Below are 25,938 nucleotides of genomic sequence, written 5' to 3' on the forward strand. Positions count from 1 at the left end.
AGCTTGAGGGTCTAGATTGGGAGCAACGTAACATGGAAGTTTGTGGTTGCTCTCTGTGGCAAACAGGTCCACCTGGAGACCTGGAACCTGACGACAAATCCATTTGAAAGATGCTTTGTCCAGTGACCATTCCGACTCCAGCGGAGTTGTCCTGGACAGTGAATCTGCAATGTCATTCCGGACACCTGCCAGATGGGTAGCTGACAGATGCCAACGGTGTTTTCTTGCCAGGGAGAAAATTGCTATCATTACTTGATTGATCTGGCTCGACTTGGAGCCCCCTCTGTTTATGCAGTGCACAACTACTGCACTGTCCAGTACCAGTCTGATATGAATCTGTCTGGTTGGACGCAGTTTCTTCAGAGTTAGAAATACTGCCATTGCTTCCAGAATGTTGATATGGAACTGGCGGAACATAGTGGACCACGTTCCTTGAACTTTCTTGTGTTGGGAATATCCTCCCCACCCGCTCAGGGAAGCATCCGTGTGGATCACCAATGATGGAGGGGGAAATTGGAGAGGCACTGACTTTGACAAACTCTTGACTGATGACCACGGTTGAAGCCTCTTCCTCAACACCAGCGGAATTAGGGACACCTTGTTTCTGTATCTGCTGTTGGCTCGTCTCCGCCATACCCTGTTTATATCTTTCAGTTTGGCTTTCAGCAGCAAATCTGTTACTGGCCTTGAACTGAAGAGAACCTAGGACTCTTTCCTGGGTGCGACGAGAGGCTCTTTTGTTTTTGAGGAACTGCCTGGTAGCTTTGGCTATTTCCCTCCTTTTGGCTGGTGGAAGTGACAATTTGTGTGTCCAGATCCCATTGGATTCCTAACCATTGAAATCGAGCCTCCGGAACTAGGCGGGATTTCTTCCTGTTTATTTGAAAACCTAAGGATTCCAGGAAGCTGATCACTATGGACGTTGCTCTCCGACATTCCTTGGCGTTGGGTGCCCAAATTATCCAATCATCCAGGTATGCGGCTAACATGATCCCCTGGGCCCGTAGTTGTTGGTCTACTGTTTCTGCCAGTTTGGTGAAAATTCTGGGCGCTATGTTGAGCCCGAATGGCATGACTCTGAACGAGTAAGCTTGATTTCCTAGTCTGAATCCTAGGTAAGGAGAGAAATTTTCAATCGGGACGTGATAATAGGCGTCTGAAAGATCTATAGAGGTGGTGACGGCCCCACACGGGAAGTAGGGTCCGCACCTGCGAGATTGTAAGCATCTTGAAACTTGTCGCATTGAGCGTATAAATTAAGACGAGACAAGTCTAGGATTACTCTTTGCTGAATGGAGTCTTTCTTGGAACACTGAACAGTCTGCCTTGAAATTTCAGGTGTCTCACTTTCTTTATTGCCCTCTTTTGAAGAAGGTCTTTTACAAAGTCCAAGAGGGTTTGGATGGAGACTGATGGAATCTGACTGGCGGAGGAGGACCTCTGCTCCAGCTCCATCCCAGACCTTTGGAAACTATGCTGTGGGCCCACGGACTGAAGGTCCAACGGTCCCGGAAGAGATGTAACCTCCCGCCTACCTGAGGAGACTCATTGAGTGGGAGAGGGCTTACTTCCTCTACTACCTCAGCCTCCTCTTCCCCGTGAGAGAGGACATGATGCAGACCTACCTCTGAAGGAGGCTCTGGCTCTGCTTCCCCTCGCATTTCTGTTGAAACCTCGAAATGCCCCTGGCTTTCAAACAAAGCGTTGAAAGCGGGGGGCGCACGAAGGTTGGAGAAGCAAGGGTTTGCTGAGCCGGCTGCATCAGAACAAAATGTTGCTGAGGCTGAGCTTTTGAGGTTGAAGGCTGACCGATGTGAGAGACCGGTACAGCTTGGAGCATAGTTTGGGCTTGAGGTTTTCTGTACCTCCTGAATCTTTTCCTATCCCTGGCTTGAGGTCCAGCGGACTCGGTGGCCTTCCTTTTGAAAGGAGACCCCAGCGGGAGCGAAGGCTCTGATTTGCTCTGGTTGCCTCCGCTAGAACATTGTTGACCTCATCCTCAGGGAAGATGTTAGGGCCCCAGATAGAACTCTTCATGAGTCTATTGGGCTCGTGTCTAATAGTGGCGTCCGCAAAGATGTGCTTTCAGCAGTTTAGTCTTGCCACTACAAAATCATACAGGTCCACCTGGAATGCCGCTAACAGGGATTTGGTCAGGACCTGGAAAAGAGGTTCTTCAGCGTAGGTTACCGCCGTTGCCTCCGTAATGGAATGGCAATGGAATGCAGGGAGTGACTCAACCTGCACCTAGCTTCAAATTCTGCCTTCAAAAGAGCCTCCGGAATCTTGGGAAGCTGTTCACTAAAAAGAGATGAGGCGCACTCGGGGTCGAGTTTGCCCACCGTGAACGTGGCCGGAGCTCCCAACCAAAATTCCGAATCTCCGGGGAATACAAGAGAGGTGGGATCTGTCTCCCGGAGTTGAGGTAGCGGCTTACCCTCGATTCCCACCTGACTAGTCAGCACTGCTATCTTAGTCGTGCAGGGGGTAGGGATGGAGTCACCTACCGAGAACATAGTGAAAGTCCCCTTAAAGGGGGTAAGCTTAGTGTTTTCGCACTCCCACTCAGTGAGAGCGCGCATCAAGGTGGATTGGGCTTGGTCCCTAGGGAAGATGACTGTCTCCTTCGGGACCTTGTCTGATCTGATCCAGGCTTCCTCCGTAAGCCTGGCGTAGCCTGGGTAGGGAGGCACCAGGTCGGGTGGAAAGAACTCCAGTTCTTCCAACCGACGAGTTCCCAAGCCCTCGATGGTCAGGGTGTCTTTGTGCCGAGGAGCATGAAGGGCCAGGCGCCACGGGTTTCCCTTATCAAAGGGAGGCAGACTGGAGGCATCCGGAACAGCGTAAGTTTGTGCTGCTACTCCGGAGCGCATAAACCCGGAGAGCAAGTTTTCCTGGGTCTGCATCCTCTCTGCTAAAGATTTCACTGACTGACCAGAGGTCTGTATGCTCGAAACGAGCTGGGAGGAAAGGTCATTAATCCTGGCTTCGACCTTCTTATCCAACTTCTGCATTAGAAGTTCCGTGAAGGCCTCAGGGTCAAAGTTAAGCTGAGGGGGGACTAGCCTTAGATGACCTGGATCTCGACCCCTTGGGCGGGGAAGTAGCCTTGCTAGTGGACGCCACTGGGTTAAGAGCCCGTGACGACCTTGAGGGAGCTGACGGATTAGACCTTTGAGGCCTAGAGGACTTAGGTAAGTCCTTCTTTTTCAAGGTTTTCACCTTGGGAACAGTAGACCTCGACCTGTCCTCAAGGAAAGCTGCCTTAGGAAAACCTTGGAAAGAGGAAGAAGAGGAAGAAGAACCAAAAAGGGGACTAACTACACTCTCTCCCCCTGCCTCACTTACCACCCTACCTTCTACCTGGTGGTCCGGATCGACGCTCATAGGTTCGAGGTGGATATTGATGGCCGCCACCTCTTCCGCCACCTCTCCGCACAGGTTGTCTTCTTGGGAGGGTTGTCTCCCCTCCCGGATCCATTCGATTAAGGGGGCAGCTACTTCCGCCGGCACTGCGGCTGAGATCCGGGCTCCAGGGTAGAGGAGATTACAAATCTCCTCTGACAGGACGTAAGGCTTCCCCGACGCAACGTTCCTCCCAAACCCGCCAACCCAGGTCTTCAGGGTCGACAGCAAAGAGTCGCGGGTAATACGGTCAGACTGAAAGAAGAGAAATGATTTACTGAAATATTCTCCAATCGCCGCATATATCAATATAAGCATTAGAGTCAAAGGAGACTAAAGGTTAGCGGTCTTTAAAGCTTACCGACTCATCCATCACTCGCTTGTACAGAGCGTAACAGACCTCACAGCCATCCGGGTGCCAGACGACCAGGTCCCCAACGCGAACCGAGCAGCCGGAGTGCGAGCGGCACACCTCATGGCCACAGGGTTGTTGGAGAACCGCTGTGCACCCAGGCTCCTGACAGCGTACCATCTGTAAGCGGAAAGATGATAAATGAGTATCGCGAGTTAAGGCCCGCCGGATTAAGTCTGGCAGAAATAGGATACCTTAACCTAATAATGGGTGATGGAACATGCTTACTGTCAGGCAAAATCCCGCCGGAATTAAATCCGGCAGCATAAAGATAATATACGATACATGAGTAACATAAAGTTAAGGGCCGCCGGAGAAGGTCCGACGGTAACAGGATACCTTAACCTAGGAACATGGATTTATATAATTAAACACCGCCGGAAAGAATCCGGCAGCGGACATAGATATAAGTTATGCTACGGAATGGTCAACTAATTAAGTAAACAAGAGTACTTTAAAGATACGCTGGTGCTATGATACTCCGCCCTGATTGCCACGGAAATCTCGTTATCTCACACCTAAGGTAGCGGCGGAAGAGGCGGAGAGGAGTTTTCGCATCTGGCTCAGCTCTCAACGCGTGGGGCGGGAACCAGGTAGTGGAAAGCGCCGACCAACCGAAAACCATACCCACCGGAGTGGTAACGTGTACTATAACAACGAGAGATCTGACTAACCCGGCGGAGAATGAACATAGCGAAAGTCAAGATAGCATCCCTGGGACTGTGTTTGATGCTCCAGCTAAGACTGAGGGAAGCGAACAAACGAAACACCTGCTGACAATGGGAAAAGATAGCAGAGTGGTGGAAATCGATAAGCGGTGGCCAGAAGGGTGGGTAACACCCTCTGGAAGCTGACGGAAACTCCCCACGGGGTGCTGATCATAAGTGATCGGCGTCCCTTGCGTAGGGAGATGTCTAGGTCACACGCCAAATGCTAAATGATAGGTAAGGAAGGACTAGGCTACATACATGAAAAGATCTGTGCAACCTTAGATCCCAGACCATCTTCCAAAACCAAAACTTTTTGACTTGGACAGGAAGGCCAGAATAGGTGCAACAGGAGGGGGGGGAAACCACGCAATGTCTGGCCACACCCTCCAACAATGAAAGTCTGGTCAGGTGGGAGGCTATGAATTGAGGAGACCCTTCACTATTCTAACCTCACCTTCCAAAAACCTCGCAGCCTGGTCAGGTGGGCTAAAAAAAAGGGGGGGGGAAGGGCCTCACTAGCCTAACCTCACCTTCCAAAAACGTGACAGCATGGTCAGGTGGGCCAAGAGAGAACGAGGAACTCCCTCAACAACCTAACATCTCCCTCCAAAGCCTCAAAACGACCTGGTCAGGAGAGCTAGGAACCATGAGCATCGTGAAAAGAGCCTATCCTGTCTAGCCTAACTCTCCGAAACCGATTACGGAACGGTCGAGTAGGCTAGGCTAGAAAATACCTAAACGAATAAAACTATCTGACTTCAAGTACTAAAATAACAAGTTAACCAGATGATGTGTAAAATATTAAAACATATATATGTTCATGAATACATAAAAGACTCAGCTGTAGAGAAGGCCAAACAACCCGCGGTATATGGGAAGCGGGGATACCCAATATGGCCGACCCTGACGCTGAATCACAATTAAAATTAATCCAAATATTTTCATGTCATCCATCACCGTACACATCAGAAAAGGTCATGAGCATAACAGTACCATCAAGGAGAATGTACCTGCTCGCTGGCAGAGGAAGGGGACCAGGGAAAAAGAGAATTTATGATCAGAAAGGAGGGAGGGGGAAGAACCTCCGTCTCTAGCCTAGATTAATCATGATACGGGTTCCTAACCCCCTACCAGCGAAAAGGTGATTCATATAATAAAACTCCAAATGAAAGGAGTATATATATAATTATATAGAAAAAACTAGCAGTAACTTTCTGCTAAAACCATGCGAAGACTGAGGGTCCAGCATGGCCGAGGCGGATGCCGCCGCAATCGGCTGCGTCGTGTTATTTACCTGGTAAACAATAAATTAAAGGTCAAATAAGATGCCTCTGTAAGAAAAAACCAAAAGGAGATGGTACTCAACTTAGGTGATGCAAATTCTGGATGGGATGACATGATGCAAGATCGAAATTCACGAAAAAACAGCACCAAGAAAAAACACGGTGATGTCTGAAAGCGTGCTAAGTTGGAATGTATACAAGATGGCGGATGAGGTGTTGGCTGGCTGGGAGAAGAGGTGAGGTATGTGACGGTTCCTCACTTTTCGGGGTTTTGAGATTGGAGATCTCTATAGGGCAGAGGCCTGTGGCAGTGGCAACACTCACCCTTTGTGTATACCGACACCATTAAATGGCGCTCGAACTGGGGGTCATAACCCTGGCATTGTGTTTAGCTTTTTCTCTGGTATTTTTAGCAATACTTATACCTAGAAATATGTGCTAAATGGATATTTCACCGGGTGACACAGGTCGAGCCCAGAAATGTGTGCTATTGGAACCATTTCACTGGGTGACACAGGTCAAGCCCAGAAATATGTTGTAAAAATGTGTAAGTGCTAACTACAAACATGAACAGAGAGAGAGAGAGAGAGAGAGAGAGAGAGAGAGAGAGATATGGGTTGTCCTTACTTAGGAGAATGCAATCAATTATTTATCAATTATTATAGAAACAGAGAGAATAACACACGAGAGAGAGAGAGAGAGAGAGAGAGAGAGAGAGAGAGAGAGAGAGAGAGAGAGAGAGAGAGAGAGAGAGAGAGAGAGAGAGAGAGAGAGAGAGAGAGTTGTCCTTACTTAAGAGAGTGAAAGAGTGAAATTATTTATCAATTACGGAAAGAGAATTATTTATCAATTACTGGAAAGAGAATAAGAGAGAGAGAGAGAGAGAGAGAGAGAGAGAGAGAGAGAGAGAGAGAGAGAGAGAGAGAGAGAGAGAGAGAGAGATTGTCCTTGAAATATCAAGTTAAATTATTTATGAATTATTACAGAGAGAGAGAGAGAGAGAGAGAGAGAGAGGTTAGTCTTACATTAGATATGAAAAGATGGAAATTCAGTATTAAACATATTTTAAATGAAATTAAAGTTACTGTAATTTCATTTAAAAGTTAGCTTAATACATTAGCCTTAAAAAGAAAAAGAAATAAATGGTTGATGTAAAAATATAGGAGAACGTGAAGATTAGTATACTGTTTCTCTCTCTCCCCATTCCACCGATCTATTTTTAGAAGTCTTCTCAACCTCGTTTTTAAAAACTTCTTTATTCTGTCTCTTTCTCTTTGTTCTGAAATACTATTTCTCTATGTTTTAGAGCAGCGGATTTACAGTTTGTATACGGTACAGGTAAAATTAGATCAAAATAAAATTATCTACTGTACAATTAAAGACATACGGAGAAACAGTAATATTAGAGTGTGCTAAATATGAGAGAGAGAGAGAGAGAGAGAGAGAGAGAGAGAGAGAGAGAGAGAGAGAGAGAGAGAGAGAGAGAGAGAGAGAGAGAGAGAGAGAGAGAGAAACCTTTGACCTGCTAAGCATCAACACTCCCCATTCTTGTCATGTTAAATTGACATGTCTGACAGCTTTGCCTTCAAGCTTCTTACAGAAGATGAGGGAAAGATATTTGTTTGTTTAAAATATGTATCACAAACAAATTTTGTAATTACAGCTATATTATTATTATTATTATTATATTATCAATATTTGAAAATTATTACTTATTATTACGTAAAAAAAATTATTTATCATGCAAAACAAATAAACAATACATGTACCATAAAAATTCTCTCATCTCAGTAAGAGAGAGAGAGAGAGAGAGAGAGAGAGAGAGAGAGAGAGAGAGAGAGAGAGAGAGAGAGAGAGAGAGAGAAACTGTTACTTTTATTATTTAATTTACACATAAAGGCTTGAAAACTTATAAATGACATAAAAAATTAAACAAACACTTTTGTAGGGTTTCTCAGTATTCGCAAATGTTCGCGTGTCTGTGAAACACTCATATATGACAATTAGTTAGGTTCCAATGAAAAGTTTGCATGTCTGTAAATTCACACAACTTGAATTGTTCAAGTTTAGGGTATTACTGTACATGGCAAATATTACACAGATAACACTGTGCTATATCTTCCCACAGCAAAATTATAACTGCTTCAACATGAATATTAGGAAATAGCAAAGCTGAATGATATAGAAAGATAAAATGTTGCACTCTTACCTCATACAAAAAGGATGTGCATTTTATCAAACTAATTCACAAGACTAAGTAAACAGGCTGACAACAATGAATGATCAATAAATGCTAATACTTTAACAAAATGGAGAAAACCCAAGAAAGCAGTGAAATGATGGCTGATTCTAAAGCAGTTTTAACACTTGAAAAATTCTATACACTTATTCCTTAAAGAATCCAGTAAAAAAAAAAATGTTGAAAATTATGACTGTAACCTGATATTTACACACTGCCCAGTGTAAAAAGCTACTGAAACTGAAAAATGGTTTGCTAGGCACTTGCAAAATGGCAGACAAACAAACATTGACATGGTTTGCCACCAAATGGTGAGAATACTCCAGATGCATGAACTACCAGTTGGAACTGGAGAATTTCTTCTTCTGTGGATTATCTAACAGTTTGTGTGGATGTAAATGAGGCTAATGTAAAGTAATGAATGTGTGATAAAACAAATTTTGTGACAAATGAAATGACACTGTAAATAATGGGTTTGTTATTAAACATACAAGTACAGTATTCAGCTTTACCATTCAAGTTACATGAGAATTTCCTTCTTCATGGTTAGACATGAAAATTCCTTCTCACTGTCTTTTGTCTTATTCACTTTCTGGATGAATTCCAATGGTCAAGTCTTCATCTCTCCATTGTTTCTGGACTTTCTTGGTCTACTTACTGGTCTTTGATGTGCTACATACATATCTAGTATATTTCTAAGTAACTGCTCAACTTTCCATTACAAGTACAAATCAACCAAATAACTGAAATCCTTGTTTATTTTCCTGGTATTGGTCATCACATAACTCTGAAATTTCCCAACCTTCAACATGATCTCATTGCACTTCAGTTGTAAATCTTAGCAGTTTGTGATAACACCTCATTAAAATTTCCTCCAATTTCTAATAAGACACTTATTTACAAGAATTCTAGGAGTCTCTTTTCCCTTCACCCAGTCTTCTGCTGTCCTTTTTTTTCAAGCCCCCTAAAAATACCTGCTTCACACTTCAGTACATTCTCTAGGTAATAAAAATTGTATTAAATCTTCCAAGACTTGCCCTCCTGCCACAGCAGGGCACACCTCCCTCTTTCCCCCATTTACTCTTGTAACAGATTCCTGGCATTGTAAAATCCTTGATATACTGTTGTGCAAATCCTGAGTAGCTCTTGTGACTGACTATCTGTTGCAATCAATGAACATAAAATTCAGCCCAAAACCTCTCCAGCAGCATTCACATGGCCACTTCCCTCACTACTTTTTCCTTTGCCTCCTCTTAGGTTGACAAAGCTTTGTTTTGCTCAAAATTAATTTTAATCCTCTCATATCCATTTAACTCTACCATGTTTTACACATTTCAACAATCTCTTCCTCCAATTTTTTTATTATTATTATTATTATTATTACAGTACTATTATTATTATTATTATTATTATTAATTATTATTAGTATTATTATTATTATTATTATTATTGAAAAGGATGGCGGTATTTTGCAAATTTATCTTATACAGGATCTTTTCTATTTTAATTTGCTTTTCAGGCTCAGCGATATTGGTCAGCAACTGGCCAATATTCATATCGGAAAAGGACAATTTTGGGATGTGGAAAGTGATTTTATTGAAATATTCATTAAAAAATCTGTAGAATTCTTCGTGGTCTCATTCGGTAGTCTACATTCTTTTTCTATTTCAGGTTGTGGTACTGTTGACGATTCAACCAGCTCGATGGTCATCCTCTGGAAGTGGTTGAGAAGGATCTGGAGAAACAAGGTACTTGGGTTGGTATTTATAGGATCTTGATCTGTGCTGAATTAAGATTGGCTGCCCGGGGCTGGTTGTCTCGGGTGGAGCCTTCTCTCCAGTGTTGATGTTTGGGGCTCGTCTTGTGTGTGAGCGACAGTGTAGCGCTGGGGATGAATGGGAGAATTTTGATCCTCAGATGCAGAATTTTGATTCGCTTGCTCACTGTGGGGGTCACTCGGTGCTGGTCTCCTGGTGGCTGTGTGGAGGAGAAGGGTTTCCTGCATAATGTTGAGGGTTGGTTTCTCCTTCCCAATGTGCAATGCTTCCAGGGGGTGCATGCAGCAGTGGTCCGTAGTTCGGTCAATTATTTCTATATTCGGGATTATTCCTTTTCTTGTAATTCTCTGGTTATGGGCAGTCTTGGCATGGTTAAAGATGGCTCCCTCTTGGGCATGGTAGGAAATCCTCTTGGAGAAATGCATGGTGGTCATACCAATGTATGAGCCAATGGTACTTCCCTGCCTTGTAGCCATTCCTGACATACATCAAGTATCAGTACCCTAACCTAGTCCTAAGTCAAGAGAGTCTAATATACTGCCGCCTGCCTTATACTACAGTAGTATATTACTAACCTATAATCACTGATCTGGATATCAGTCACTGCTCTGATTGCTCACAAAGTGTTTTTGGGAAAACACTTTAGAGCTGGTATAGAATATTAAATCTAATTTTAATAGGTAATTCAATAAACAAAACAATTGAAGAATTACTTACTTCATCAAATTTGGAAGTGGGGAAAAGCTTAGCTCCCACTTCTGGAGGAGCTGGATCTGATGCAGGAATATAAACTTCCTCCATTATAGTATCACTTGATTTTTTGAAACCTTCAGGCAAAGAAATTTTCAATCCAGCTATGTACGCTATGGGAATAAAAATGAACTGTTAATGCATGGCCTTACAAACTATTAAAAATACACTAAATTACCAAATATTACAAATCTGCTTTTAAATGAATGTCCCTCAATTTGACAACTGTATTCCACACATACTATTTCAATTCACGTACCTGCACACTCCTTTACTTTGTTGTGAATATCAAAGACATATGGAAACTTTATTTCTGGAGCAGCTCGGGTTCTTCTTGGAAAGAGTGCAGCTTGTGAAGCTTCAATAAGTGCTGCTTCCCTGGAATGGTGTGACAAAACAATAAAATATAAACTTAAAAGCACCAAAACATAAAAGCCACATGATTCATGTTTAGGGAGCTGCATATATGTCTTCAATGTTAAAAATTTAACCCCTTCCCCTCAGTGTTATTTCCTTTAATTTTTTATTTTTGTTTGGGTGTTGTGAGAAAATTCTTGTTCTACAGTTTTTCTTTCATATTAAAGTTTTAATTTTCTTTTAAATAATAGACACTGCATTCGTTATCTTTGCTGTTTCATATAATGTACATATAACGTACTTAATTTCCTTTTCTTTTACTTTCTTTTTTCTTCTCTTTAGTTTTTTGTTCAGTTTGTTGTGATAACTGAATAAACTGTACAGTACAGAGATTAGATACTATTGCTAAGCCCTTGTATCCTCTGGATAAGAATAGAGAAGCATACAGTATTCTGTTACTTTAATTTTTCTTATAAACAACAGATAACATCCCTCCATAGGAAGTTGTACAAAGTAAAGGAGTCTGCACAGGTCTGAAATCTGTCACTACAGACATCCAACAGATCGAAGTCATTGTTATCACTAAAGGCTGCCACTAACGTTCAGTTATACCTGCACAGTTGACCTGTGCAGGGACACCTGAACATTAATGTGAACAATCTGCACAGATTTTTCTGCCTGCACAGGTGACCTGAACAAACAGTCCATCTCAATCAGTATGCCTCCATCGAAATGACCTGGCACACTTTAACGATAATGTAGGGAGGCCACTTTTTTGGCTCGGTTCACTTCCCATCCTAGGGTGGAGAGATGTTCCAGTTAGTAACAAAAGTGCTGAGCTTTATTGAATTTAAAAGTGTTTATACCTAAATTAACGGCGTATCGCACTTGCTTGTTTTTGAAATTTTTCCATGGGAAGAATAATTGTGTATAATGAAGGCTTAAAGTGGCAGCATCATTCCTGAATGTCTTGAAGAGTTCACTTAAATATATATGAATGAGCCTTGTCTTGGGCAAGTAAAATCCACAGCCTATCATAACACACTAAACCTATATATATTTATTCATGATTATAAACCATACAGTATATGCAAGTCAGTTTTTGAACGAGAAAAAATATTCAATGTAGCAAAGTAATGTAAAACAAGAATAGGCCTATTTGCATCTCTTCAAGATTACACATCATTTATGTAATTCAATTTTAAAGTGAGAGCAAAATACAACTGAATATAGTAACCTCTATATATATATAAAAATGTGTGTGTGCGTGTATGTGTGTACCTTCCAGCATAACATTGAGCAATTTCAGCCCAATTTGGAATCTGGAAAAGAATACTGTGGGGGGTAAGACATTACTAGCACCAAAGGGCACCAAAGGGGTGGGGGTGGCAAGGGCTTCCCTGAAACGGGGCTGGTTATGCCTGTATACTTAGTAACAAATAAACTCTACAAGTTTCTCATACCTCATTTCGGTATACATATGACTTAATATCTGGAAAAGAATATTTTGGGGGTAAGACATCCCTGTCACCAAAGGAGGTGGGGGTGGGAAGGGAGTGACATGTAAAAATAACCAAAAGTGACAGATATTAGTCTCTAATCCATAGTTTTCAAGATCGCTGAGATGAATGGTGACACTCCCAATACCCTTCAAGTCCAAGTTTAGCCCTGATAGAAGAAGAGGTTAAGAAGGGGTGAAAAATAGAATGACAAAAATGCAGGGCAATGTGACTGAAGCAGCTATCTTAGAGAGAGAGAGAGAGAGAGAGAGAGAGAGAGAGAGAGAGAGAGAGAGAGAGAGAGAGAGAGAGAGAGAGAGAGAGAGAGAGAGAGAGAGAAATGCACGGCAATGTGACTGAAGCAGCTATCTTAGAGAGAGAGAGAGAGAGTGTTACAAGGATCAGGATGTCTCAAAGACTTATTAGTCCACCCAAGGAGAGAGAATGTGCTTAACCCTTAAACGCCTGTTGGACGTAGCAAACGTCGACTAAAATTGTCTGTTGAATGCCGAGTGGACGTAGCAAACGTCAACTACAAAAAATTTCAACCTTCGGTCAACTTTGACTCGACCGAAATGGTCGAAAAACGCAATTGTAAGCTAAAACTCTTAATTCTAGTAATATTCAATCATGTACCTTCATTTTGCAACAAATTGGAAGTCTCTAGCACAATATTTCGATTTATGGTGAATTTTTGAAAAAACTTTTTCTTACGCATTTCATGTGATAACTTCGGCCGAAAATTTCATAAATTCTTTCGTCATTTTGTCGTAATTTTTGCACTGTTCTATATTAGCCGTTACATAAAGTTTTATATATGAAAATGTGCACAATTTCATGTACAATACAACAGAAAATAACTCATGGTTGTAGCTTTTATCAGTTTTGAAATATTTTCATATAAATCACGATAACTGCCAAAATTTCAACCTTCGGTCAACTTTGACTCGACCGAAATGGTAAAAAACACAATTGTAAGCTAAAACTCTTACAATCTAGTAATATTCAATCATTTACCTTCATTTTGCAACAAATTGGAAGTCTCTAGCACAATATTTCGATTTATGGTGAATTTTTGAAAAAACTTTTTTCCTTACGTCGGCGCCAGAAATTCTTTCAATCACGTTGTCGTAATGTTTGCACTGTTTTATATTAGTCGTTACATAAAGTTTTATATATGGAAATGTGTGCAATTTCATGTAGAATACAACAGAAAATAACTCATGGTTGTAGCTTTTATCAGTTTTGAAATATTTTCACATAAATCACGATAACTGCCAAAATTTCAACCTTCGGTCAACTTTAACTCGACTGAAATGGTAAAAACGCAATTATAAGCTAAAACTCTTACATTCTAGTAATATTCAATCATGTACCTTCATTTTGCAACAAACTGGAAGTCTCTAGCACAATATTTTGATTTATGGTGAATTTCTGAGAAAAAAATTTTTTCCTTACGTCTGCGCGCAGTAACTCGGCCGAACATCTCAGAAATTCTTTCGTTATGTTGTCGTAATGTTTGCATCATTTTACATTAGTCGTTACATAAACTTTTATATATGAAAATGTGTGCAATTTCATGTAGAATACAACAGAAATTAGCTCATGGTTGTAGCTTTAATCAGTTTTGAAATATTTTCACATAAATCACGATAACTGCCAAAATTTCAACCTTCAGTCAACTTTAACTCGACCGAAATGGTAAAAAAACGCAATTGTAAGCTAAAACTCTTACATTCTAGTAATATTCAATCGTTTACCTTCATTTTGCAATAAATTGGAAGTCTCTAGCACAATATTTCGATTTATGGTGAATTTTTGAAAAAAACATTTTCCTTATGTCTGCGCAGTAACTCGGCCGAACATCTCAGAAATTCTTTCGTCTCGTTGTCGTAATATTTGCACCGTTTTATATTAGTCGTTACATAAAATTTTATATATGAAAATGTGTGCAATTTCATTTACAATACAACAAAAAATAACTCATGGTTGTAGCTTTTATCAGTTTTGAAATATTTTCATATTAATCATGATAAATAGAAAAAATTCAACTTTTGGTCAACTTTAACTCGACCGAAATGGTCGAAAACTGCAATTGTAAGCTAAAACACTTACAGTCTAGTAATATTCAATCAATTACCTTCATTTTTCAACAAATGGGAAGTCTCTAGCACAATATTTCGATTTATGGTGAATTTTTGAAAAAAAAAAATTTTTTACGTCCCATGGCGTTTAATTCATGCATCATTTTGTGATAATATTTTCTCTGTGTTGCTTTGATCGTTTTAAAATTTGTTATATACCAAAATCATCGCAATTTAGTGTACAATACAACTAAAAAAATTAACTCATTAGCTTTAACCGTTTTTGCTTACAGCGATTTGTATACAATTATATAAGAGTTTTTTTTCGCTGTCATATATTCCAATATTTATATATGATAATGATATTTTTTCATTTCTGATGGTTGCATACTAAACTTTAGGCAATGACAAAAAAATGAGCCAAAAATGAACTCTTAATCTTAAAAACCAAGCGTGCTGATTTTTTGAAAAAAACTTTTTTTCCGCTTCGGCGCTAACTCACCGAATGCCGCCGGCATACGGGAGACGTTTTTGTAAATAGGGCTTCAGCGTTAAAGGGTTAAAGAACAAAATATATTCCAGTTGAAAAATGAGAAAAAGACCCATTAAATGAAACTTGCTTCCATTCTTTCATGTTATATAATGTACATATTTTTACTTGTGAACAACTTACACAACACTGCTCTTGCTATCATCTTATGCAAAAACGTGCATATAACATGACGAAAGTAGAAATAAATTTCAACTAACAGGTCTTATTCTACTGTTACTATCATTGTTATAATTTAATAATGTAATGATTTGCCCTCAAATGATAAGTTTGAAATAGTAAAAAAAAAAAAAAAAAAAAAGTTGGGTACCTAGGTAAGAAAAGACCAAGGCAAATGGATAAAAGGTAAATTTTATTATTATTATTCAGAAGCTGAAAGTTATTCATACGGAACAAGACCGCAGGGGCCACTGACTTAGAAAAAGTAAAGAACCTGGGACAGCCTTTTGCCCGATCACAGAATGCCACATACGGCGCACTGTAAATGGTACCCCCTACGTGGACTTAGGGGGGAACATCTCTCATTCTAAGTCAGCGGGTTTGTGATCTTTCCGTGTGAATGGTTATCACTTTAAACCGGTGTATATGGCAATAGTTTGTATTTATGAGTTATATTTCTGAAGATATTGTTTTATAAATTTGTGACATCTTAAACTCAAGGCAAATTTCATCATGACCAGGCTCATAAGTAGTTTAAGTGAAATACAGCTGGCTACCTAGGCAATGGCCCTTCCTCCATGAAGATGAAATAGTTATCACATAAAAAAAAGGTTTTGATGCAAGATTTTTGGTAGCCACTATGAGTCTTCGAAGGAGTTGCACTCTCATGGTCACCCTAGGGCTCCATAAGGCAGACAACCAATCTCAACGAATTCTCTTATCGTTGGTCTCAGCCAGAATAGTGCTTCTTGGCACAGTGATAGAATGTATGGGGCTCGGAACAAGAGGTCTTTATCTCCTGTACACAGCGACTACCCGAGTTTTCCATTCATCCTACTCGCACAGATTGACAAAAGCGTGTATGACAGCTATTTTCCTCATTACATGCCAGGTCTGTGCAAGACAAATGTTCACTCCACTCCCATCCCCTTTCATCAAGAAAAGTGGGTTGGTTTCAGGACTCAGAGCAGCTACCAAAAACAAGTTTTTCCTATGTCAAAACCTGTTTTTTGATGGCATAGTCACTGTTTGTCCTTAAAGGAGCTTAAAAAGAGATTGACAGGTGATGAAATGGCTGAGCTCCTAATAAATATATCCCAACAACCCAGGTAAATTTTTGGTCTGAAGTATAGTCACAGGTTATCAACCGTTCTCTTTATTCCACATATCAATTAGGGATTGGCAATATAAAACAGGAAACAACAGAGGAATCTATAAAAGTATTATCCTTTGCAGTTCTAAGGTGACTTAACTACTTATGTCGGGTCTGGCTGAGGGGTTATTGCACCTTCCCCAGCAATGTCTCAGCATGACCACTACTCTCATGGCAAGTGTTTCAGGAATTTTTGATCCAGGGTAAAATCAAAGATTATCAGCTGTTTTCTTTATTCCAGATACCCATTAGGGTTTGGCAATAAAGAGCAGGAAACAAAACACAAACCTATTCTGTATATGTATTATTCCTTGTGGTTCTAGGTGACTTACCTAACAATTTTGGGTCTGGCTGCAGGATTATTGTGCCTTCCCCAGTTCTGGAATGTTGTCTATGTATGCCATGATTGTTGTAATGTAATAGCAAGACACTTGACCTCAATATATATATACAGGCAGTCCATGCTTACCGGCGGCATCGGTTGCCGGTGATCCGGTTTTACAGTGCTTGTCTAGCAACGCTGTTAACTGGATTTTCGGTGCCGATCTCTGGTTAGCAGCACCGATATCTGGTTAACGGCACTGTTAAGCAGGTTGTTAGTACTATTAATGCTGATTTTCGGTTAGTGGTGCTTGGCCAGGAACAGAACCCCTGCTGTTAACTGGGGGCTGCCTACAGTACAGTCATACCCTGAACTTATGCAAGGTTAGGTTCCCGACCCCCTCACGCAAGGTGCATTTCCGCGTAAGTTTGGCACAGTCTCTAAAAATGCTAATAAATGCTTATTTCTAGAGTTTAAACACTAAATATGACCCTAATCATGCTCCCAAAGTATTAAACTAACTTTTAAATAAAAGGATTCTCTCTCTCTCTCTCTTTCCTGTGTGTGTCCGTAATAATTCATAAAAAATTTCACTCTCTTAAGTAAGGACAACTCTTATCTCTCTCTCTCTCGTTCGTAGTTAGTGCAACCTATGTATTGCTGTTTCTCTGTACATCTTTACCTGAACAGCAGATAATTTTAAATTGACACAATTTTATCTGTACCATCTACGAACTGTAAATGAGGCGTTCTAGAATGGGGCATAGAACACTTCAGAACAAAGAGAAAGAGACAGAATAAAGAAGTTTTTAAAAACGAGGTTGAGAAGACTTCTAAAAACAGATCGGTAGAATGGGGAGAGTGAAATAGCATATGTAATCTTTGCACTCTTATATTTTTATGTCAACTATTTATTTCTTTTTTTAAGGGTAATGTATCAAGCTAACTTTTAAACGAAATTATAGTAACTTTAAATGAAACCACCCTTAAAAAAAGAAATAAATGGTTGATGTAAAAATATGGTCGATGTAAAAATATAAGTGTTAAGATTATGTATACTATTTCTCTCTCTTCCCATTCCACCAATCTATTTTTAGAAGTCTTCTCAACCTCATTTTTACAAACTTTATTCTGTCTCTTTCTCTTTGTTCTGAAATGCTCTGTCTCTATGTTTTAGAACGGCGCATTTACAGTTCAGAGATGGCACAGGTAAAATTAGATCAATTTAAAACTATCCATTGCACAGGTAAAGACGTACAGAGAAACAGTAATACAGTAAACACCCCGTATCCGCAGGGGATGCATAACACACCCCCCCAGCGAATAGCTAAAATCCGTGAATACTTAAAACCCCTCTAAAAACACTTAGAACTGCCTATTTTTATAGTTTAACACAAGAAAAAACTCTACAAATCCTTATACCTGAGTATTCTGATAGTTTTGATACAAAAAGTGCATCTAGTCATGAAAATGACATGAAAATACAGTAATTAGTGAATATTTCTCACTAAAAAATACCGTGAATGGGCGAATTTTCCACGAATAATGGGTAGATACGCTCCAAAGAGAAATTCATGAATACGTGAGTCCGCGAGTCGTGAGAATGCAAATACTGTACGTAGGTTGCACTAGAGAGAGAGAGAGAGAGAGAGAGAGAGAGAGAGAGAGAGAGAGAGAGCTAAGAATTGTCCTTACTTAAGAGAGGGGAATTTTTTATGAATTATTATGGACACACACACATACAGAGAGAGAGAGAGAGAGAGAGAGAGAGAGAGAGAGAATCCTTTGACTCACTAATCAGCAACACTCCCCCTTCTTGTCATATTAAATCGACATATTACTATCATTATTATTGTTATTTTTTTTCTCTATCACAGTCATCCTATTCGACTGAATGGTTTTTACAGTCAAGTAGACTGAGGAAATTATGGTAAAGATCCTTTACCAAGGAATCAACACCGAGGAGAGCGGTCACCCATCCAACTACTGACCAGGCCAAATGTTGCTTAACCAGTCCATCGATGAGCTGAACCACTCTGCCAAATTGCCCATTTATTTAGATTATTATTATTATTATTATTATTATTATTATTATTATTATTATTATTATTCAATCTTATTAATATTTGAAAATTAGTGCTTATCATTAGGTAAAAATTTATTTATCATACAAAACAAATAAACATATACATGTACCATAAAAATTCTCTCATTTTAGTAAAGAGAGAGAGAGAGAGAGAGAGAGAGAGAGAGAGAGAGAGAAAAAATTATTATTTTTATTACCTAATGTTATTTAATTTACACATAAAAGCTTAAAAACTTATAATTTACATAAAAAATTACACAAACACTTTTGCAGGGTTTCTCAGTATTTGCAAATGTTCACATGTCTGTGAAAAACTCGTGTATGACAATTAGTTAGGTTCCAATGAAAAGTTGGTGTCTGTGAATTCGCGCAACTCGAATTGTGCAAGTTCGGGGTATTACTGTAATAAAATGTAAAACTGTAGCACAGATTTCAACGGGGTTCTAAGCAGAGAAGTAATCTAACCACATTTTCCATATGCACTGGTACAGGTAGTCCCTGGATTACGCTGACACGCCTTATGTCACTCTTCAAATATATTCATCAAAAATTATTTCCCAGGTTACAGCGCTTGTGCCAGGTTTACGGCAACAGTCCAACAGAAGACTGGAACTTTAATGTGGCTCCAAAACAGGAGAACGGTCAAAATTTGGAGGTATTTTGAAAAAAAGCTCAATCAAAATGCATGTTACATCATTTTCAAGACACCCAAAGGATTAAAAGTAAGGTTTTCTTACGATTTTCGACGTCTTGGGTTATGCCATTTAAGGCTTACGTTGCAGCATAGGAATGGAACCTCTGATGTAACCCAGGGACTGCTAGTATTTTGGACTGATGAAGTCCACAGTTTTTGCACTAGGTACTTAGCAATGATAGGTAAATAATCTTCACAGTACACTAGATCTAACAAAATCCACAAATGAAGGAGGGTGCTTAGATGACTTTCCCTCCTCTTGTCTGGGAAAGAACTGTGGATGGTAATGGAATCTATCCTCTCACCCATTGTTGAAGAAATAAGGAACCAATGACTGTTTGGCTAATTCAGGGCCACTAAGTAAGTGATTCTATTGAAAGCTAGTAGACTGTTCAAAGTCTTTGAAATCTGGGATAATGGAGGAAAGAGGTATACTGTCCTCCATTTGTTCCAGTCTTGAAGGAATGCATCTCTTGCTATTGCCTGAAAGTCCATATTCAGACACACACACTGGAACTTGATGGTTCTCACATGAGGCAAACAGATCCACTTCTGGATGTGAAAACATTTTGGCAATTACTGACTAGAGTAGGGCTGAACGTGAGCCCAGCCTCTTGATATGACATTGAAGTCATATTGTCTAGGACCTACAAAATGTGTGTCTCGTTTGGAGTTTTAATGTTCTGAAATGGAATGACAGCCAACATCTCCAGGAAGCTGTTATGATACTCCCTCAGAAAAGGTGACTATCGTTCTGCTACCTGACAATCCTCCCAATAGCCTCCTCAACCTGTCTGTATGTATTATCACTCATACAGGTGGTAGAGTCAGGTCAATCTCTTTTGTAAAACTCTCTTCCAGGTCCACAGACAGAGTATCTTTCCAATCTCAGATGAAGGTGCTCACAAACCCTTTACCTGGCATTTCAGAGCCAGACTGCTTACATCCTACAGTCACAACCTCAGGATTTGAACTACAATACTACAGATGCAAATGGTAACAGGCCCTGATTTTATTCTAACTGTCATCTGAAAAGCTTGGCTGTGCTGTCATCTGAAAAGCTGGGCTGTGCAAAGAATCTTCTCAGGTCCTTCCTAATTCTGGTTTGAGTGCTCTTGGGAAGAGACAACTGGCTGGAAAGAATATCCCAAAAGAGTCTGCGCCTCAGAAAACATCTGCCAAATGTAAGGTGTTCATATTTATTAGGAAACCTTTTTACTGGAGTCTGTTGACTACCACTCTCAGGTTTCATCAGCACTTTTATCTGGTGGCTCCCCAGATCAGCCAATCATCTAGGTAGGCCACCAAATAAATTCCTTCTTTCCAGAGCTCTCGGACAACTATTGCTACTAAATCTGTGAAGATTATTGAGGCCAAAGTTTAACCTGAAAGTCCTGACTTTGCATCTATACAGTAATAACTCCATCTTACACACTTCGAACTGCAGGAATTCACAGACGCGCAAACTTTTCATTGGAACCTAATTGGCATACGCAATATTTTCACAGACAAGCGACACTTGCAAAATCCTTGAGAAAACCCTGAAGAAGTGGTTATGTTTAATTTTTGAAATAATTTATAAGTTTTCATGATTTTATGTGTAAAGTTGGTATGACAAATTTGTAATGTTTTTATTTTTGTACATAAATACTGTATGATACTTTACAAAATCAATCAAAATCACAAAACAGCTGCCGATGTAAACATCTCTCTCTCTCTCTCTCTCTCTCGTACTTTAATATCTGCTTTGACTATGAGTTGTATTTTTGTTCTCCCTCTCTCTCTCTGAGATGAGATAGATTTTTTATGCATATGTAACACGTATGTTTATTTGTTTTGTAAACTGTAGTTTTATAAATAAAAGTGAAGTTACTTTGTTATTAATTTTTCATATTTCCCATGCTATAATTACAACTTTTTGCATTTATTTAGTAAATTATTTAAAATTTTAAAAGAACAAAATAGATTACAAGTCTTTTCTCCGAGGATTGGAGAGAGGGGGTGTAACCTAAACTGTCAATTATCTTTACATGTTGACATACTGACCGTGAAGGGTATACAGTGTTGCCCACTAGTGGTAGGAAGGATACTGAAAAATCTCTCTCTCTTGCTCTTTCCTTCAAAATTCATGAATTTCCATCTTATGATATCTAACGAACGTAAGAATAACTTCTCTCTCTCTCGAAATGTTGCAGAGACAGGAGAAAGAGCCCTCTTGTTCTGAGTTCTTTATATTCTATTACTGTGCCAACAAGCGCTATTCTGGTTGTTAGCACTATTCTGTAAGAGACCAACTCTAAGAGAATTCTTTGAAATTGGTTGGTCTGTCTTATGAAGCCCAGGGGGGACCATGAGAGTGGTACTTCTGTGAGGACCAATAGCATCTACACTACCAAAATTACTTGAACAAGAGCAAGGGGATTACAAAGGCTTGGTCAATCCTACTTTCACTTTTTAAAGAAAGCCACTGGCCAAGATAGCCATATGAAGCACAAAGATATTAAACTTAAAACAAATTACTACCCTAGGTCTATCTGCAAATTAAAGATACACTGTCATGGGAGTAAAAGAGTAGACAATGATAAATCTTCAATGATTTTTGAGATTAGAAACAAAAATTCCACAATTTCCCGTTAAAAATCATTTAGTTGCAATCATACAAACACTAGTTAATTACCAAACTGGCTATAATACATGACATAGATAGAAAAACATGACAAATGAATACAGTACCACATAAAATATTTTTTTTACAAAAAATTAAAGTTGGTGGTTACATACAAAAAACATTAAGATTTTAATCCAAACTATAGAATTCCTCACAATTTTAAGAAAGCACTTGTCTCCCTATGTAAACTCTTATGTGGCATGCCTTTGAGTACCAAACAAATAAGGCATAGTATAGGTTTGATAACAACTTTGTAAGAATACATACTCACCTTTTTGCCCTCAGTGCTTCTGGATTAAAATCTTCCGTAGAAACACCATCAGCTAACTGCTTTGCTGTCTTATAGAGTTTCTTCTCTTCTTTTCGGGCCTGTTTCAGCAACTGCTTTTCAGTTTCATTCATAACTGTAACAGACTGGCCATAAACAGGACGATCTTTCACTGCTTGACTTGCCAGTCCATCTGAGAAGTATAAGAAGAAAACATAACAAAAAAAATGAAGTCTCCAAAATGATCTGGATGACTATTAGGCTTGTGCAACATCAAATAATCTAGAATACAGAATGCTCCTGAAAAATCTGAACAGCTGAGCAAGCATCCATACTCTTCTTAACTGTCAAAACACTAAGCTAAGCAGACTCATTTTTATCTGTACTAACAACAACTGTTCAAATACATTCAGTATTCTTTGCATGCAAAATTTGTCTTGTTCTCAAAAGCGACCAACTTACCTATACTGCTCAGAATCAACAAATCAACAAACAAGTTATGCTTCTTCTTCTCCTTAACATGTTTACCATACCCATGCTAGGCAAAAGCACTTTCAATTCAAGTGAAGAAGGTAAAAGCATTTAGGCACACCACCTCCAAATACAAAAGGTGTTTTCAAAATATCATGAGACATTCTAATTTTCCACACATGTTTGTCAGTGATCATTTCACCTTACACTCTTCCCCTCAAGTAGTCCAGCAGGAGTAGGGCAAGGAAAGAAGTAAGAGAGGGCACTATCCATCACTGGCTGATTTCTCTCACAAGTTTATACTATAAACGTTTTACTGTGTGTGTGTGTGTGCAAAAGGTCTTGCAGAATCTACCAGCCTACTGGAGGGTTCTCTTACATTCAACTTCAAGGGGAACACAATACAGTTGGCATATTACAGAAGGGCTCACCATTATTAGACGTCTACAAAATTTCTTTCATCATATTAGCCATTTCTGACATTTTTTTTTAGAGATATCTACATCTCCAGCTAATGTATCTTGAAACCTAGGGAAGTCAGGAGGAGGAGCTTGACAGGCAGGATTAAAAGGAATAGAATCAAGGACAGAGGATGGTGGAGAGAGATTAAACTGGTATAGGATCCTAAGTTAACCTATCCTCATCTACATTAGCATTAGTATTCTTACCTTGTCTAATTATACACTTTCTTTCGTTATCTTAACTCAATTTTGTCATATGTTTAACCAAAACATTAATTTTGTCCATATCCAAACTTCCCACTCATTATACCTACTTTCTAAATCTAAGCCTGACCTAAGTAATTCTCACAGAAAGTGTGGGCAATCACACATGAATTTAGACGATCTATTCAAGCAATCCTTTGTTCACAAACCCTAATTTACCTCCTACATGACAACACTGTCACTAACAACAGCAATAAACCAAAAATCCTGGGTGTGAAAATCTTTCAACTGGAACCATTCAAAGAAGGGAGCCTCTCCCAACAGCAGCAAATTAAAGAATAACTGGACAACCAAATACTCACTCCAGCTACCTGCAAGTGAGAAGGTAGGCAATGGTCTACCTACAAACTCATCCAGGCTGTCCCTGGTTATCGGTGGGCTCGGTTATACAGGGCTTGTCTAGCAATGAAAATCAGTGATTTTCGCCACCGAAAATCGGCAATTTCAGCTATCGGCGCGAATCTCTGGTTATCTGCGCCAAAAATTGCCAATTTTCGGTTATTTGCAATTTTCGCTTATCATCACACACCGTTGGAACGGAACCCCTGCCAATAACCTGGGACTGCCTGTACAACTATGAAATTCTTTCTTGGCTGCATCAGTAAAGTTATGGCTAGATGTATGTTCAGTAAGTTTTACTGATACAATGAAAATAATTATCATAAATGGTTAGACATAAAAGCTAGTAATCTTAGACATAATGTTTTTCAGATGCTTTGTATGGATAAATGTGAGAATTAAGGAAAAAATTAAATAATTAACCTAAGCCATCTCCATAGGATAAACCTGGCCCATAGCTACTACTGATAAATACATATTCATCCACTTGCTTGTTTAATCTTGATGACAGAACTTAACACCTTCATGAATAACCTTTTAAAATGCTAATTACATCCAAATTAAATGTAAAAACCAAAGTAATAAAGAAGGCTTACTGGGTCACTGGTGGGTCAAAAAGTTGTGTAAAACCTGCTAGTAGGCAGGGTGTGTAGCCTGCTCAGGAAAAACCTCGGGTACAAAAGTACTTTGAATCCAACTTTTATTACCTGAATGTGTTAGTTGGGAGTGCCCTTGCCTTTTATTTGATGATCCTGATTTGATCCTGATGCAAATTTGAAAATTATTTCAATTACACATGACTGTGTTGATTATTTCCACCATATTCACCATGGGGGGTTAAGCTGGATGAAATGCTATCATTTAGGTCAATGGTGGGTCAGGAAGTTGGGTAAAACTTGCTTGTATGCAAGATGTGTATACTAACCAGATAAAACCTCAGGTATATTAGTCTTTAGTTTCCAAATTCTTTTATGACCTGTGAGGGTCAGCTGGTAGTGCCCTTCCTTTCATATGAGAGTCCTGGGTTTGATCCCAATGGGAGTTACATACTGTATTATTCTATTGAACATATGACTGTGTTGATTATTTCCAATATATGCACTCAGAAGCGTTATGTTGAATGACATGCAATCAACTGGGTTACTGATGGGTCAGGAAGCTAGGTAAACCTTGCTGGTATGTAAATTGTGTAGCCTGCCTAAGTAAAACCTTAGGTACAAAAGTACTTAGGGTCTAACTTATCGTACAATCTGTGTAGGTCTGTTGGTAACAACCTTGCTTTCATTTGAGAATCCTGGGTTTGATTTCAACATGAGTTAGAAATTTTTCTACTACTCGATTATATCCAGAAAACTGAATTCTAAAACAACACAATACTGTGAGGGTTGCAGAAAAATGCACTATATTAAGAGGTACCACAAAAATTTCATGATTTACTTACCCAGCAAAGCATTTATTTTTTGTTCCTTATTTGGTGGTGGATTTTTAATCTCAGACCGGTGTTGGAGAAATGACTGTATTAGCTCAAACTGCTCAAAACCCAGAAGTTCAAACAACTGAAATGAAGTGAAAGAAATCTTAAAATTGTAACATACTCCTTATATACTGCTTATTTTAAATCTGTATCACATTCAAAGACATCCACAAATGACATGGATCAATGAAAGTGGAAATACAAAAATGTAGTCTGATGCACAGAAAATTTATGCTCTTCACTTGAAACAGAATGAAAATATTTATTTTAAAACTAATTACTGTATCTGGATATTTACCTAATGTTAAAGTCAGCTTACATCTTTGTGCTGTTAGGTGCGATCATCATTCAAAATAAATAAAAGAACAATGTGCTTGGCTGACCTGGACTGACTGTCTATAATCAACTGTTACCCATTAGGCAGTGTTGGAATATTTAAGTTCTTGTCATAATTCTTCCTGCCCACCCACTAACATGTGGGAAGGCTGGGTGGGTTTCCACTGTAAGTACTT

At 39.3% G+C, this 25,938-nt stretch overlaps 1 protein-coding gene across 3 annotated transcripts in view; it reads right to left on the reverse strand.

The window, feature by feature from the left end:
* obe (obelus) overlaps nucleotides 1–25,938 on the reverse strand; it is a 437,154-nt gene that overhangs the window by 322,040 nt on the left and 89,176 nt on the right. For all 3 annotated transcript variants that reach the window (XM_067124317.1, XM_067124318.1, XM_067124319.1), the window contains exons 7-10: nucleotides 25,394–25,508; nucleotides 22,421–22,610; nucleotides 10,837–10,955; nucleotides 10,545–10,690 (exon numbers count right to left, since the gene is read on the reverse strand). In XM_067124317.1, coding sequence (XP_066980418.1) covers nucleotides 10,545–10,690; nucleotides 10,837–10,955; nucleotides 22,421–22,610; nucleotides 25,394–25,508 — 570 coding nt within the window. The remainder of the gene's footprint in view (nucleotides 1–10,544; nucleotides 10,691–10,836; nucleotides 10,956–22,420; nucleotides 22,611–25,393; nucleotides 25,509–25,938) is intronic.

Source organism: Macrobrachium rosenbergii, chromosome 22 (genome assembly GCF_040412425.1).
Source record: "Macrobrachium rosenbergii isolate ZJJX-2024 chromosome 22, ASM4041242v1, whole genome shotgun sequence".
Classification (NCBI taxonomy): domain Eukaryota; kingdom Metazoa; phylum Arthropoda; class Malacostraca; order Decapoda; family Palaemonidae; genus Macrobrachium; species Macrobrachium rosenbergii.